Source organism: Diplotaxodon limnothrissa, linkage group LG7 (genome assembly GCF_057381915.1).
Source record: "Diplotaxodon limnothrissa isolate DT_005_m linkage group LG7, D_limnothrissa_male_GT1.1, whole genome shotgun sequence".
NCBI classification, from domain to species: Eukaryota; Metazoa; Chordata; class Actinopteri; order Cichliformes; family Cichlidae; genus Diplotaxodon; species Diplotaxodon limnothrissa.
Window position 1 is genome coordinate 45054311 of NC_140602.1, and position 17697 is coordinate 45072007.

Consider the following 17697-nt stretch of genomic DNA (forward strand, 5'->3'; position numbering starts at 1 on the left):
AGCTTATCTCAGAACTGTCGGTGAAAATTATTCTTGGAGATAGGTTTAATTGAGCTGCATTTTAAAGAGGTGCAATTTCACAATTTGTGTATATTTTCTAAGTTCACTATTTTGTCATGTGTTGAGAAAAACACAGATTTAAAAATTACATGGTCTAATATTTACATTTAGCATAACTGCAACATTATTTTTTCGTTTGTTTTTTTTAAAGACTCGAAAGGACTTGAAATTCAAAGTTTCAGACTTGTGACTTGACTCGGACTTTTACACCAGTGACTTGAGACTCGACTCTGACTTGCCTGACATTACTTGAGACTTGACTTGAGACTTGAGGATAAAGACTTGAGACTTACTTGAGACTTGCAAAACAATGACTTGGTCCCACCTCTGTGCGTAACTAATGGGAGTTTTGCTGATGGCTGTCAGTCCCGCTGCGACTCAAGCAGCTCAAGTACACGCTGCATGTATCAAAGCAAAACATTTCTGATATTTGATTTATGAATCATTTGGTTTGCGTTTCATGTGCAGAAGCGTTATCAGCAGCATGCGCTCAAAGTAACAGCAACAATTTGGAGACATACTGTCCAATTTCACCCAGAAACACATCCCCATCCTCACATTTATGCACAAAGCAGCCTTAAGGGTCACCAGGAAGAGAAAAACTGTATACAAGCATCCATACATTGGAAATCATTTTCATTTCTCTTTCAGTCTCCCTCTCTTCGTTTTTACACTGTTAACTTCATATGTATAGTGTCACACAGGTGCTTTTACGTAATTGAATGTTGTCATTTTGTTTGTGCATTGTGAATGTAAAAGCCCAACAAGGGAAACGTGTTGGAAATAGGCAACAGCTATATACTATGTGCTGCACATCTGTCTCATGCTCCATATATGTTAAACTGCATTGCCCCTTTAAGAAAAATAAGAAAATGCGTTTTCAAGTATGCTTTTAAATCTCTTCACCTTTTAGTAACTTACATCAAACTTGAGCTTCGCAGTTTTTGGGGTTTTTTTTGTTTGTTTTGTAGCAAATATTATTTGTAAAACTCATGTTTTGTACATTTGTGGTTTGTGTACTGCGGTTGTTTCTCTATGTGCTGTACTGTAAGTCCCTTTGGGCTGGGACTTATCTGCATGACACACCACCATGACATAACCAACCCTCTTTTTCTATATATAGTGTCACACAGGTGGAAAAACGTCATCAGTATTTAAACGGCACTCCAGTGATACAACTGGTCAGGATGGAAAAAGACTGTGGAGCAGTTTCAACTATAGAAATGCATCATGTTTCAGACGAGTTAAATATTATTGTGTAATTTATGGTTGATTTACCACATTTGAGGAGAAATTAAAAATCATAGCTTATAGCAAAAAGCACAAGAGCAAACACAACAATATTTTAAGGTCTGATATTAAAGTTTTAGAGTAAAGTAAGAAAACGCAAATAGAAAAAAATGCTGCTACAACTCACTTTAAAATCATTTTTTTAATAATCAAACAAGAGTGAAAGATCTATAACGTGTCAGTAATGTCAAACTCACAATATGGGTCATGGGCCATATGCAGCCCACTTTGATCATAAGTGGGCTGGACCAGTGAAACTCTCCTTTCTGTCTGTGTAAAGACATTTAACTACACACTGAATCCCTAAGACATCTTAACATAAGAAAAAGAAGTGCAGTTACAACAGCACAGCTCAGTTTTTCTACGCCATATACTATACTGTTGTAGTAAATGAAAGAAAGTTCGGGTATAAACTGTAAGAAAATGTTTGACAGAAATGTTAAAAATTACAAAAAAAGTTCAGGTATGAAAACAGAAATAAATTATTCATTGACAGAAAATGTCCTATTTTATATTTAATTTTTTGTTTGTTTGTTTTTTATCTTACTGCGTATCCATTGTAAAGAAAGAAAAAGAAAAAAAGAAAATACGTTTTTATAGTAGATAAAATGACTTTTCTGTCATTTATTTGTTTTTTGTATTACACAGTTATTTTGGTGCAGTGTGAATGTCCTTCATCAGTAAAAAAAACAAAAACAAAAAAAACCTCTGTGCTATGTCCTTGATGACCAGTTTAATCCTAAATATTTATTAACGTCATTCATATCCTGTCTGTCTGACATACAGTGACTAATTCAAGCTGCACATTTAACAGCATATTTTCATTTTTTTTAATAAATCTAATCACAGTTTGGTTTCGTATGATATGATTCTATTGGCGTACTTCTCAGTCACGTCTTCTCTTTTGGGTTTGCAATGCATCTTATCAAATTCTGCAGCGATCTCCAGCGGTGTCTTATTTTTGATTTCGGGGACGTTGAACTTCATATAAAGCCCACAGATGAAGCAAGAAAACAGAAAAATGAGAAAGCAAAAGTAATCCAGTTTCTCCTGGAAATAAAGCATTTGGAGGCAATTTGTCAGTCCTTGTGCTTGACACATTTCAAATGATCTTAAAAATATGCCACATTTTACATACTTTTAACATACTTACCACTAGGATGGGGAAGACCATCCCAACCACAAACAGGACTAACCAGTTGAGGCTGCAAGAGATTGTGTACGCAGCCGATCTGAAAGGCTGAGCAAAGAGTTCCCCTGGAAGACTAGGTGTAACTCCAACTTTGGGGAAAATGTACATGCTACAATAAGATCTCCTCATTGTTTGGTCAAAAAGAAAAACTTCTTGGTGTTAATTTTACAGTCTTTAGAAATATTAGCTTGAGAGATAAACGTACCTGGACCAATGGCAAAAAAGACTATACAGAGGAAAATAAGGACCATGCTGCAGTACGGCATCCAGGAGACCTGACTCTGAGGAAAACAAAAGGGTTTAAGTTTGTTTATTTATTCAAATATGCAGATGTATATACTATCTGTCAAAGGTTTCAGAACACCCCAATTTTTCCAGTCATTTATCACAATTCAAGTCATTCAAGTCCAGTGAATAGTTTGAAATGGTACAAAGGTAAGTGGTCAACTGCCAGATGTTTTTTTTTTTTTGTGAAGGTAAGTTTACCCAAAACTAAAAAATAATATACATTTCAAAATTATTTAAAAAAGGTCTTTTTCGGGGAACACAAAATGGGTTAACAATTTAAAGCTGTCGTTCAGCAATGGAGGTTGATCAACCATTGAAAGCTGGTGCTACTAATTGCAACTTTTCTGGATTACTTACTGGCCCCTCTGTCTGCATAAAAGCAGTGCTGGAACACACTGTGGTACCATGCCCTCGTGAGCATCAGTTGAACAGTATTGTACTACAGAAAGTGTGTGGCTACAAAAATGGCGAGAAAAATGGAAGAGAGACAGACCATCATAGCACCTAAAAATGTAGGTCTTTCCTACAGAGAAATTGCAAAGAAAGTAAAGGTGTCAGTGAGTACAGTTTCCTTCGACATCAAAAGGCACTCAGAAACTCAGACGGGAAGAGCTCTGGCAGACCCAAAGCCACAACTGAATCAGAGGACGAGTTTCTGAGAGTTAACAGTTTGCGTGATAGGCGGCTCACAGGACAACAGTTTCAAGCACAGCTTAATAGAGGTCGTAATAAGCAAGTCCCAGTTTCAACTGTGAAGAGAAGACTTTGAGCAGGTTTAACAGGACAAGTAGCAATAAGAAAGCCATTGCTAAGAATAATCAGAATAAGACAAAAGGCTTGCCTGGGCCATGAAACACTGCCATTGCACTACTGAAGACTGGAAAAAGGTATTATGGACTAATCAAAATTTGAAATCTTCCCATCATAACTACCCTTTCGAGTAGGCGAAAGGATGGTTTCACAGTGTGTGGTATCAACTGTCAAATGTGGGGAAGGAAATTTGATGGTGAGAGTGAAAGGGACCCTGAACCAAAACGGCTACCACAGCTTTCTGCAGCCCCAAGCAACACCCTCGGGTATGCGCCTAGTTGGGGTTTATCCTACAGCAAGATAATGACCCAAAAGATAAGTCCAAGCTTTACCAGAACTACCTCAGGAAAAAAAGAATGAGATAATTAGCTTGAAAACATGGAGAGGCCAGCACAGGCTCCAGACTGAAACCCCATCAAGCTGGTTTGGGATGAACTGGAAAGAAGAGTGAAAGCAAAGCAATCTACAAGTGTCACACATTTATGGGAACTTCTGCAAAAGATATGGGAAGAACTTCCTGAAGAATATTGGATTTCTATTGCAGAAAAAATGCCACGGGTGTGTTCAGCTGTTATATCTGCCAAAGCTGGCTACTTTGATAAATCAAAACTTTAGAATACATTTTTGTCTATAAATTGATTCCATGATTTCTCTTTTAACTCCAACAGCTTATTTGTACTATGCTTTCATTTCAGGGTGTAATGAGACATTAAACAGCGTAATTTTCAATTAAAAAATGGAAAAAAAATAATGTGTCCTAAAACATTTGACTGGTAGTGTATATATAAATATATTTTTAAAAGTGGTTAGTTTTGCAGTGACTTACTTGCAGGTACAAAGTGATGGTGAGGAAAACTAGTGTCACAGACATTCCTGCGTAGCCTCTGAAGAGCAGGGCCGTTTTTCCTGTTCTGTTAATAATCATGAACTGCAACATGAGAACAGATTTAGCCTGCTGCTGTAAATGTTTTGCACAGAATTAAAATTAAACAATTAATTAAACAGCCACATGGGGGAGCTACGATTACACATGAAAACAGCTGCCACAAGGCATTTACATCACTGGTGAGACCTCCAGACGTTTTTTCCCTTAAATGATTTGATACATCAGCAGGAAGTAAATAAAACAAACATTAATGATAGAGTGTTTACAGGATGTTAAACACAAAGTTTCCCTAAAATTGGCTTGTGCTAAGTGACTAACATTTCAACAGAAGTCTGAACAAAGAAATGACGATGAGTCATAGGACACAAGTTGCCCTTGTTAGTTTTTGTCCACTCTGGCTCCACCTGCTGAAATGCTAGTCTGTTTGCACAAGTAAACACCTTTGGATCAGTCATTGTGCTGCACTACTTTTTGTCCTTTAAAGTTTGTCGTTCTTGAGCTGAGCACCTATATTTTGCTGGACAGTCCGTTTTTTATTGGATACAAACATGATTGGATATCAGTGAAAGAGTACTTACACAGGATACAACAGTAGAAAATTCACAGAGCCCTGTCCCCAAGGCAGTGTATCGTAACTTTTCTTCTGGGATTCCCGCCGCACGAAACACATCAAAAGAATAAAAGTACACCTGTAGAGAAGTTAAACATACACAGATAAGAAACTGTGTAATGTTTCTATTCATTTTACTGAAACTGGCCAGTTTTCCTGCTGAATATTTCACTGTTATTGTTAGTTATGTATTTATTACATTTTATTATATTTAGACATTACAGGATTTTTTGAAAGAACATAATCTAAAAAAGGAGATTACAGAGACTGGTGAAAGAAAGACTCCTCTCTTTCTAGCATATACACTCACAGCATTGATGCCACAGAGCTGCACTGAGGTGAAAGTTACAGCGACAGTGATCAGCTGCCAGCGGATCGTTTTGTTCTGAATCAGCTCCAACACTGAGTAGCTGCGGACACTCTGCAGGGCAGCTTTCTCCTCCAGCATCTCCTCGATCTCTCTGCTGTAGTCCTTATTGCCCCAAAGCTGCTTTAAAGCTAAGGTGGCATGAAAAAACATGAGATTTAAATGGTAAGTTAACAGTCACTAAGTAAAAAAAAATCCCCTAAGGCTAAAAATGTTTTTGTACACCTTTTTCACAGGTTCGTTGGTCTCCTCTGTCCAGCAACAGGAAGCTGGGAGATTCTGGCAGGAAGAACAGGGTGATGAGTTGAAACAACCCAGTGAAACCGATGAAACCAAGCAGCCAGGGCCACAGCTTCTCTGTACCAAGTAACTCACTGCAAGTATAACATCAATAGTCAAGTTATCACAGGTTAATATCTAAAATAGCAACATGCTTCCAAAAACACAGTTATGAAAAGTTTTAAAGGGACAAAGATTTTTGCATATAATTCTTTCATACATGGTAACAAAGTGCAATAAATTGCACTTAAATAAATTGCAAATAATCCATCCATCCATTTTCATCCGCTTTGTCCGGGGCCGGGTCGCGGGGGCAGCAGCCTAAGCAAAGAGGCCCAGACCTCCCTCTCCCCAGCCACCTCCTCCAGCTTATCCGGGGGAATACCAAGGCGTTCCCAGGCCAGCCGAGAGATATAATCTCTCCAGCGTGTCCTGGGTCTGCCCCGGGGCCTCCTCCCGGTGGGACATGCCTGGAACACCTCACCCAGGAGGCGCCCAGGGGGCATCCTTGTCAGATGCCCGAACCACCTCAGCTGGCTCCTTTCGATGTGGAGCAGCAGCTGCTCTACTCTGAGCCCCTCCCGGATGGCCGAACTTCTCACCCTATCTCTAAGGGAGAGGCCAGCCACCCTTCGGAGGAAGCTCATTTCTGCCGCTTGTATCCGCGATCTCGTTCTTTCGGTCACTACCCACAGCTCGTGGCCATAGGTGAGGGTAGGGACGTAGATCGACCGGTAAATTGAGAGCTTCGCTTTTACACTCAGCTCCCTCTTCACCACGACGGACCGGTGCAGCGTCTGCATTACTGCAGCTGCAGCCCCAATCCGTCTGTCGATCTCCGGCTCCCTTCTCCCATCACTCGCGAACAAGACCCCGAGATACTTGAACTCCTCCACTTGGGGCAGGAACTCATCCCCGACCCGGAGTGGGCACTCCACCCTTTTCCGGCTGAGAACCATGGCCTCAGATTTGGAGGTGCTGATCCTCATTCCCGCTGCTTCACACTCGGCTGCGAACCGCTCCAGTGCGAGCTGGAGGCCCTCACCCGATGAAGCCAACAGAACCACATCATCTGCAAAAATCAGAGATGAGATTCTGAGGCCACCAAAGCGAAAGCCCTCCGCCACTTGGCTGCGCCTAGAAATCCTGTCCATAAAAATTATGAACAGAACCGGAGACAAAGGGCAGCCCTGGCGGAGCCCATCACCCACCGGGAACGAGTCCGACTTATTGCCGGCAATGCGAACCAAGCTCTTGCAACGGTTGTATAGGGATCGAATGGCCCGTAGCAATGGGCCAGACACCCCATATTCCCGCAACACCTCCCACAGGACACCCCGAGGGACACGGTCGAATGCCTTCTCCAAGTCCACAAAACACATGTAGACTGGTTGGGCAAACTCCCATGCACCCTCAAGTATCCTGGAGAGGATAAAGAGCTGGTCCAGTGTTCCGCGACCAGGACGAAAACCGCATTGTTCCTCCTGTATCCGAGGTTCGACTAACGGACGAACTCTCCTCTCCAGCACCCTGGCATAGACTTTCCCAGGGAGGCTGAGGAGTGTGATCCCCCTGTAGTTGGAACACACCCTCCGGTCCCCTTTCTTGAAGATGGGGACCACCACCCCGGTCTGCCAGTCCACAGGTACTGCCCCTGATCTCCACGCAACATTGCAGAGGCGTGTCAACCAGGACAGCCCTACAACGTCCAGAGCCTTCAGGAACTCGGGGCGGACCTCATCAACACCAGGGGCTCTGCCACCAAGGAGTTGTTTAACTGCCTCAGTGACCTCGCCCCCGGAAATTGGCGGGTCATTCCCCTCATCCCCAGACTCTGCTTCCTCCTCGGAAGACGTGTCAGTGGGATTAAGGAGGTCTTCGAAGTATTCCTTCCACCGCCTGACAATTTTCTCAGTCGACGTCAGCAGCGCTCCGCCAGCACTATACACAGTGCAGGTAGAGCACCGCTTTCCCCTCCTGAGACGTCTGACGGTTTGCCAGAATCTCTTCGAGGCAGCCCGAAAGTCTTTTTCCATGGCCTCTCCGAACTCCTCCCACACCCGAGTTTTTGCTTCAGCCACTGCCCGAGCCGCATTCCGCTTGGCCTGTCGATACCTGTCGGCTGCCTCCGGAGTCCCACTGTCATGATCCTGGGTCCTTTTGACCCAGCGTTTTGTGTTTTCTCTTCACGATTTTGGTTCTGTTCTCTAATTGGTGTTTACCCTGTTCCCCCCGTGTGTTCCTGTTTTATTGTGAAGGTCTGCGTCTTATGTGAGTGTTTTCAGTTTGCCTCCCTGGTCTCGTCATGTTAATCACTCCCAGCTGTGTCTCCCACCTGTGTGTAATCTCCCTGTGTTCTGAGTGTATTTAAGTTGTATTTTCTGTCTTAGTAATCGCTGGTTCGTCTGTGTTGTTTCCCCTCGGTCTCCCTGCGTCTCCCCGTATGTATTTCTCCGGACCTCCCTGCATCCTCATTCTGGTTTGTCTTATTAGTTTACCCAGTTTAGGTTTCCGGTTTCATGTTTTGTCGCCACCGCTGTTTGTACTTACACCCCTGTAAATAAACACTCACCTGCACCAGAGCTGCCGCCTTTTGGGTCCTTACTACAAATCCACACGGCTTGCCCCGCAAACCGTGACAGAACGAACCAGCCACCATGGACCCAGCGGCAGTCAATCCGTCCGAGGAGCTCCAGGATGACATCGGCTACAATGTGGAGATCCTCCTCGGGCTGTGGCTGGAGAATCCTCCGTACGAGCTTCGCCGCGCCGTGGAAGGTCGGCTACAACGTCTCTTTTCCGGCCTGCCATGGCTACTGAATTCACTTCCTCCGACCATACAGGCTTTTCTCCGGCACACACCTCACCTTCTCTCAGCCACTCCTGCCTCGCTGCCCGACTCGCCGGATGTGATCTTGCCCGGCCCGTCGGAGCCGTCTGCGGGGAGGAAACGCCGATCGCGCCGCAAGCGCGCCACCCCACAGCCGTACGTTCGGGCTTCTAAATCACCGGCTGTGGTGAGTGAGGACTCTTTTTCATTTTCAGACTGCATGACTGTTCATTCAGGGGCTGCGTTTTGTGTGGCGGATGTCAACGCGAGCTGCTTATCGCCTGTGCAGCTACCGGCAGCTCAGTTAGCTCCCCCGCAGCCACTCTCAGCTCGGTTAGCTCCCCCGCAGCCACTCTCAGCTCAGTTAGCTCCCCCGCAGCCAGTGCTCCTTTCAGTTCAGTCTCCAGTGCCACCCTCAGTTCAGTCTCCAGTGCCACCCTCAGTTCAGTCTCCAGTGCCACCCTCAGTTCAGTCTCCAGTGCCGCCTGTAGCGCAGGCCCCAGTAGCTCCAGTGCCGCCTGTAGCGCAGGCCCCAGTAGCTCCAGTGCCCCCGCTACCCGTAGCTCTGGCTCCAGCAGTACCGGTTCCACTCATTCACTCCATGCAGGGAGAAGATTTAAGGTCCAGTCAGGGAGTTTCTCGCGCTTTAGCTGCTTCAAGCACCGTTCTGCACTCCAGGGCTTCCCCAGAGGCTAGGTCTCAGTCCCCAGCTGATTCTGGACCCCTGAAGATTAAGCAGCCCTCAGAGAACAACTCCGTGTCAGTGCTGTCTGAGCAGGGCCAGTGCTCAGCACAGCACCCATTGCCTTCATGTCTGCCAGAGGACTCCATGCCTGCTGGCTTTGTGATGGCTTCTGCTGGAGGGTCCAAGGGGCCCGTTCAGCCACCTGTCTCAGCTGGAGGGCCCGAGGAGCCCGTCCAGCCACCTGCTGCAGCATCATCATCATCCTCGCCGGCTGCAGCATCATCATCATCCTCGCCGGCTGCAGCATCATCATCATCCTCGTCTGGTCCAGCCTCAGAGCCTTCAGCCTCGTCTGGTCCAGCCTCATCCGAGTCTTCATCCTCGCCTGGTCCAGCTTCATCCGAGTCTTCAGCCTCGCCTGGTCCAGCTTCATCCGAGTCTTCATCCTCGCCTGGTCCAGCCTCTGCAGCCTCGCCTGGTCCGGATCACCATCGCCTGAGTGGCCGCCGTTGCCTTCCGCACGGCCGGCCCCCGGACCGCCATCGCCTGAGTGGCCGCCGTTGCCTTCCGCACGGCCGGCCCCCGGACCGCCATCGCCTGAGTGGCCGCCGTTGCCGTCTGCACGGTCGGACCCCTGAACTGTTTTGGACTCCTGTGCTGTCGGCCCCCTGAACTCTTCTGTTTTGGGCTCTGTTTTTTCCTGTGTTCTGGTGTGCTTCGTTTCTTTTGGTTTTGGGCTCGTTTTTTGTTTTTGTCTTTTGGCCTTCTGGGCCCTGTTTCAGGAAGCCGGTTTAGTGGAAAAACTGAGTAAGTATACCCTGAGTTAACGAAAACTCTGGGTTTTCGGTTTCACAAAGCGAGTTCAGCTGCAGCCTGAGTGAGTCACTATGACGACACACTCCGTGAAGCTAACCTGCCCCCTAGCAGGTTTACTACAACTAACCCTGACTGTCTCCGCCCCTTTGTCGGAAACCTGACAGTAGGAAGTGTCGGACATGGCGTGCCACTTCCTTGAAGAGCCAGTAGATCGTGAAGCCCAAATTCTCCGCAGAGCTCTCCGCCGGGAGAGAGTGATCAGAGCGCGTTTGGACATTTTATCATTTCCTGATGATTTTCTGTGCGAACGTTACCGTTTCTCAGCACAATCTATAATTTATTTGGATAACATCCTCAGGCCATATATTACGCATGTGACACATCGCGGACATGCTCTCAGTTCATTGCATATTATTTGTATTGCACTTCGGTTTCTTGCAAACGGGAGCTTTCTGTATAATATTGGTGACGCTGAGCACGTTTCCAAGGCTACCGTCTGTCGGGCAGTCAGGAATGTTACAGTTGCACTGAAACGTCTCCTGTACTCGTTTGTGGTGTTCCCCGGTCATAGACCCACAAGATTCATCAAAGAGGGATGCCACAAAATTGCAGGTATCAGGATGACCAAAACTTAATGTATGATGTGGTGCTACTTGGACTACTACTTAAATTGCACATTTATTTTCAGGGTTCCCAGGCGTGATTGGCTGTACAGATGGCACTCACATTCCAATCATTGCTCCTTCAGTAAATGAAGGAGACTATGTGAACAGGAAGTCTTTCCACAGCATTAATGTACAGGTACATAGTTCCCTGTAGCATGTCAAACTAACAAATTATTTCATCATAGTAATGGATGCTAATTTGTGTTCTCTGCACTGTGAAGATCATATGTGATGCTGCCAACATTATCACAAATGTGGAAGCCAAGTGGCCAGGCTCTGTCCATGACTCACAAATATTCCGTGAATGTACACTGAGCACAAAATTTGGACATGGTGAGTTGAGAATACTTTAAAATATATAAAGACCAATTGCTTCAGGGACATTTGAACTGAAGTGTACCCTTCTGTCTTAGGAGAGTTCACTGGCTACTTGCTTGGTGATAGGGGGTATCCATGTTTACCCTATTTGCTTACCCCTTACCCTGACCCTGAACCGGGCCCACAGCAGCGATATAATCTGGCTAATTGCAGGACAAGAGCCAGAATTGAAATGACTATCGGAATGCTTAAGGCCCGGTTCCAGTGCCTGCAAAGACTCAGGGTCACCCCAGAAAGGGCATGTGACATTATTGTGGCATGTGTGATTCTTCACAACATTGCCACAATTAGAGGAGAACACTGTCCTTCTGAACCAAACATCAGCAGTGATCCAAACCATGAACATCCTGACCCTCACACGGACATACAAGATGGAAGCGCAGTCAGAGACACCATATGTCACAATCATTTCTTTTGACCCATCACCTCAACATGTTGAAAGAAGAATAAACAGATTTTTTGTTCAACTGGCTTTATTGGTCGCCTGTATTTCCTGTACACAAAGTATTAAAAGATGTAAACCTCATAAAGTGTCTCTGTTGCTTCCTCCTCTGTAACAGCTGTCAATGTTTCTTCATTATTTTCCTGTAGTAAAGAAATAAACAACATTGCTGTTCTACTGTAAACTCATATAATCTGTGGAGTATTACTCACAACTGCATGTTGGTCTGGCTCAACAGGAGGCTGCACCAGATGCAGTACACCATCACCATCAACTGATAGAATATGAGGTTTATACAGGTCACTTATAACTTACAAGGGACCAAATGGCAATTAACAAACATACCAAGCACCTTACACTTCATTGTCATTATGCTCTCAAAGACAACCAAGGCTGAGGGAAGGCAAAATCAGTCGGAAAATAACTTCACTACAAAATAATTCATTATGGTAAAGAGTTTATCAAATGAATGTGTCGCACTGCAAAGGTGACTGTGAAGAAAGGATGTATGCACATCATGTATTATTTTGAATTTACCCCTTATGTAGGCACTTGTGTCTTGCGGGGTTATTGCCTCAGAGGATGTCCCCGCAGAGATGCCTTCGGCCACAGGGCGCCCACTGTTTTGGCTGAGGGCCAACTGCTCAGCCTCTGTGAGTGGTGGTGGTGGAGGACCCCCACCTGTTTTTCGGGCCTCCGCTTTTTTTCTGTTGGCTATAACGGGCCACATTTGAGCATACAGAGTAAGCAAATATGTACTTGTAATGTGCTCAGATAATTTCAATAAGTGCTTACAGAAAGAAAATTAATGTAGCCTCTAACTGCAATTGATTTACATCGGACAAACAGACCAAGCACTATGGCTCATAATACAATTACACCTTACCTGTTTGGACTATATTTTTATATTTCATTTTTACTTGCTGCCAGGAACGTTTGGGGCCTGTTGGGTTGCACCTGTGCTCACATCACATCACAAAATAAAATGTATAAAATAACAAATAAAATAACATATGATAAAATAACGTGTTAAATGGGTGGAAATCCCTCGATCAATGTTTAAATTAACACTCACGCATTGACTCTGTCGGCTTTGTTTTGCCATGCATGCTTTTGCAGCTGTGGCTGTGTTACTTTTTTCCGCGGAATTTGCATGTTATCGGCATATGCTGCCATCAGAATTTCGGCCTCAAGCGCTGTGAAATACATTGACCGCGCCTTCTTTCCCTCCGTCTCCATGGTGACTCGCTTAATCTGTGCTCCGCTTATCAGGGCTTTATGTATCCTCGTCCGCGCGCTTCACTTGGGGTTAAAGCAACTCCGCGTTGACTGAACTAATTGTTATCAGCCTTTCTGAAACGGAATATTCCGAGTTGGACAGTTCGGGGTTACTCAACCGTGAGTGTCGTTTTTCACTCTGAGTTTTCCAAACCGGCTTCCTGAAACAGGGCCCTGGTGCTCCGGTTTTGTTTTGCTTCGAGCCCTCCTTCCTGGGCCCCCGCCGCCCGCCCTGGTCGGGTTGTTTTCTGTTTTTTCTGGCTGTTTTGTTTCTTGTTGGGCTGTCTGGAGCCAGCCTTTGAGGGGGGGGGGGGGGGGGTGCTGTCATGATCCTGGGTCCTTTTGACCCAGCGTTTTGTGTTTTCTCTTCGCGATTTTGGTTCTGTTCTCTAATTGGTGTTTACCCTGTTCCCCCCGTGTGTTCCTGTTTTATTGTGAAGGTCTGCATCTTATGTGAGTGTTTTCAGTTTGCCTCCCTGGTCTCGTCATGTTAATCACTCCCAGCTGTGTCTCCCACCTGTGTATAATCTCCCTGTGTTCTGAGTGTATTTAAGTTGTATTTTCTGTCTTAGTAATCGCTGGTTCGTCTGTGTTGTTTCCCCTTGGTCTCCCTGCGTCTCCTCGTATGTATTTCTCCGGACCTCCCTGCATCCTCATTCTGGTTTGTCTTATTAGTTTACCCAGTTTAGGTTTCCGGTTTCATGTTTTGTCGCCACCGCTGTTTGTACTTACACCCCTGTAAATAAACACTCACCTGCACCAGAGCTGCCGCCTTTTGGGTCCTTACTACAAATCCACACGGCTTGCCCCGCAAACCGTGACACCCACAGGCTAACCAAGCCCGATAGGACTCCTTCTTCAGCCTGGTGGCTCCCTTCACCTCTGGTGTCCACCATTTGGTTCGGGGATTACCACCACGGCAGGCACCAACCACCTTGCGGCCGCAGCTCAATGCAGCAGCTTCGGCAATGGAGACGCTGAACATGGTCCATTCGGACTCAATGTCCCCAGTCTCCCTCGGAATGCTGTTGAAGCTCTGCCGGAGGTGTGCGTTGAAGATCTCGCGGACTGGGGCCTGAAACTGAAGTGGGACCTGCGCAGTCATGTTCACTCAAATGTCCCTGATGTACCATCCAACCCTGTTCCCTCCACTCCCACATCACTTTAGCCTCCTCCACTGCCTTTGAAGTGTGGCCATCCATCCCTGCAACTATCACTTTTTTGTTCTTTTTCCTTTTTTTGCAATTGCAAATAATACGAACCATAAAGGACTGTTTTTCAGAAATACAGTTAAATACTATAAAAACCTTAAAGTAGTGATGTTGTGTAGAATGCAAATAAAAGCTGAATGCAAATGATTTTCAAATTTCAGATTTTGTTCAAAATAGAAAAGATATGTTGTTTAAAATTTCATGTAAAATATTAGCTCATGATGAATTTCATGGCAACAAGACAGCTCAAAAAAGCTGGGAATGTGCAATGAAAGGCTGGGAAATTAAGTTTTACTAAGGAGTTGAAGGAACATTTTGCATCTAATTAGGCTAACGGTAACAAGTCAAAAGAGCATCTTACAGAGAAATGGCCAGATGAAATTTACCAATCCACAAAAAAATGTCTACAAATATGTGAATATGTCCCACATTGTAATACCACATGATCTGACCCTTTGCAGTCCTGTTGCATTGGCTGCAGTGACTCAGTCAAAATTAAGACCTGACTGAAATGCTGTGGTGAGCTCTTAAGAAAGCTAAATGAATGCCCAAAGCAGTGCTGTGAAGAAGAGTGAGCCAAATTTCCTCCACAATGAGAGAATGATGATGTTATACAGAAAATGATTACTTCTGGTTATTTCTGCTGAAGGTGTTAGAATCACGAGATGTACTTAGTTTTTCACAGGACTGTGAGATACTTTCGTTTTCACATGTAGGCTACCTCACCTGATCCCCAGCAGTTGGCCAGAGAACTTCCCCAAAGACATGAAGGAACCAATGAACACGCCAACAATCCCTTTCAGCTTCCGAGGAGCGATTTCCATGACGTACATTGGATAAACTGCAAGACTGGCTCCTAAAGTAACAGGAAAAATCAACAACACACATACACAATCTGACCAGATTCAATGAGGTGACAGTTTGGACAGCCGGGAAACTAGCTCCAGTGAGTTTGCTCAAAAGGTTACCTGAATTAATGCCAAAGAAAAATCGTCCTGCCATGATCATCTCAAAGGACATGGCTGTTTTACTCAAGAGCATCAACACGCTGCCAAGTATAGCCACAAAGGTGTTTAACAAAAGGCATCGCTTTCTATGGGACAGGAAAACAGAGACTTAGAGCCTGAGGCCAACGCAGAACATCTATTTATGCATGTCTTTGACAGTGCCATGTTAATAGCTAAACAGAATATGGAATTTTTATGCTCATGTACACCAACCTGCCAAATTTTGACGCCAGTGAACCAGCTGTTAGCGACCCCAGTAAACCCCCAATGCAGAAAATGGACACTGTGAAGGACCAGATGAGCGAGAGCTGCCATGGCTCCAGGGAGAGACCGTATCTTTGCACGCATGTTTGCTTCACCAGCTCCTTTATAAACTACAACAAGGTGAACAGGTATAGACTTGTCTATGCATGCTGAAAATACAGCTTAAGGTTGTCTGTATTTTAATTTAGTAAAGTATCTCACTTACAACAGAGGGGGAGGTCATCACAGACACGCTGTATCCATAATGAAATGTCCCACCGATACCACACACAAAAATGGCAGCAAATACAACAGGATAAGCTACCTGTAAAAATGTTTTTAAAGAAATCAAGAAATGTTTTTATGGAAAATGTAGGTACATTTTGTTTAACGGCAATCATGCTAAATAATCAAATTTTAATTTTTCAATACCACATTTCCCTAAACTTACATCTGTCAGTCTGTATGTTCAATTATTTTTATGGATTGTGTCAATTCTCCATATACAGCAGTCATTTAAATATCAAAAAAAAGAAGTTTTCCTTTCATTTATATGCTTGAGCTAGCCATTCACAATTCAAAAAACATAATGTAAACATAAAAATAGTTTTAACTGTCACCTACCAGGAGTCCTAAGTGCTGAATCATTGTTGTAGGTCTGTCGCTTTCGGGTGAGAAGTCTTTTCAGATCATTCACATGGATGCAGCACACATTTAACTGAGCGCTGAAATGATTAACTTTTTTCTGGGCCAAAGAATAAAAGGTGTTTGGAACAAAAACAACAACTTAAAAAGTTATGTGTCTGATGTGGAATAAGTCATGTGGGCATGACTTTTGTTTGCTTAAGGATTCTGCCCAGTGATCATGAAAGACCCTTAACCCTCTCCAGGCAGAAGTTGCAGATTTGCAACAGTTAAAAACTAACAACCTGATTACCCCACATACATATTTAATGAGTTTTTTTTTACTCAGAAGTACCACTGCAGGACTTGGTTGTGCAATAGCAACAAAAAACTTAATTTGGGCCTGAGAGGGTTAACAGGCTGCTCTAAAGAAAAGTTATTTATTGTCCTGCAATCTGTTTAAAAGTTTGAAAAAGTTACACAGAGAGAGACAAAGACGTGATTATGAAGTTAAGCCAAAACCTTTAACCTATTTTTATTTGTCTCAAAGCTTAGTGGAGAATTGCATCACAAAACACAACAGGAAAATCATCTCATGGAAGGGATACAGAGCCATAAGTCTCAAAAGAAAGGTTACATTTTGGAAAATGTATTAGCTATCCAGACAGGGAAAACCTCAGTGTCAGTTGTCAGTAAACATTAAGCTACAACCAACATAACTTCCTTAATGTTTGCACATACCTCATTCAGTTATACAAACAGTGAACAGGAGAAACTGGATGTTGCTGGAAGATTCTTCAGCAAAGAAAGAAACACATTGGTCTTGCACTTTTGTTTTGTAAAAAAAAAATATTGTGTGGGAGTTTCTTTTTATTCTAAATCCTTTGTTAATTGTGTATAGTAATCTGTCTTTGAAAGGCACAGTGAGATGTCTATTTATTCAAAGTGTTGCTTATTAGGTTTGATACCCAAATTAAGCTGTTTCAGTCGTTTCCACTAGAAAAACAAGAGTGGCCCAACACACCTATTATTACAAAACTCTGGTTCAGAGTCAGAATCACAAATATAAAGTATCAACGAACGATCAAAAGCAGCAGTAAGACGCTTCACTGTGAAAAGCACAAATTTTGTTACATAACATCTGGTTCTCAAAAGTAAGCCGGTTCTCCAAAAAGGACAAAAGCTGTGCACAACTGTCCCAAGGAGACAGTGTGTCTGTGTCTGACACATGATGCAGCCAGATGTCACACAGCTGACCTCCAGAGAGGAAGCAGAGTCAGCTTCAGACTAAAAACACTGTCAATAAAGCACTGAAAGACCAGAACTTAAAAAAATAAATTCCTGCTGGTGAATGAAGCTTTTGCAACTGCCGTTGAGGCTGTATTTTCAGCTTGACTGAAGGAGAAACAGCTGACACTTTATGAGAAAGCTGTAAGACTTTTCTTACGGAGTCATTACTGCGAACTGAATGATGAACCAGTGTGTTTTTTCTTTCTTTGGAGAACCACACATGCACCCTCAGATCAAATTATAAAGGATTCAATCTTTAACTTGGGCTCCAAATTGACTCGTCGTCAATAGTGAAAAGGACTAAAGAAACAATGGGGATAAAGGGGAAAATGATCTTCATCTGAAATCAGTAAAAGATACATAAATATATATTTCACCAAGGAAGGCAAACCTACATACATATTAAAAAAAACCCACAATATTCATGAAAAACCTACTAATGCAGG

General features: G+C 44.0%; 1 protein-coding gene across 1 annotated transcript; it reads right to left on the reverse strand.

Annotated features, from left to right (window-relative positions):
• Positions 1-2193: 2193 nt before the first annotated feature.
• On the reverse strand, positions 2194-15985 carry slc2a11l (solute carrier family 2 member 11, like). Its single transcript, XM_085358179.1, has 12 exons — positions 15962-15985; positions 15564-15662; positions 15308-15468; positions 15056-15180; positions 14814-14943; positions 5729-5877; positions 5447-5634; positions 5105-5215; positions 4467-4568; positions 2748-2823; positions 2504-2631; positions 2194-2400 (listed from the first exon to the last, which is right to left on the reverse strand). The coding sequence occupies exons 1-12, from the start codon at positions 15983-15985 to the stop codon at positions 2194-2196; spliced, it is 1500 nt and encodes a 499-aa protein (XP_085214305.1).
• Between the last annotated feature and the right edge of the window lie 1712 nt (positions 15986-17697).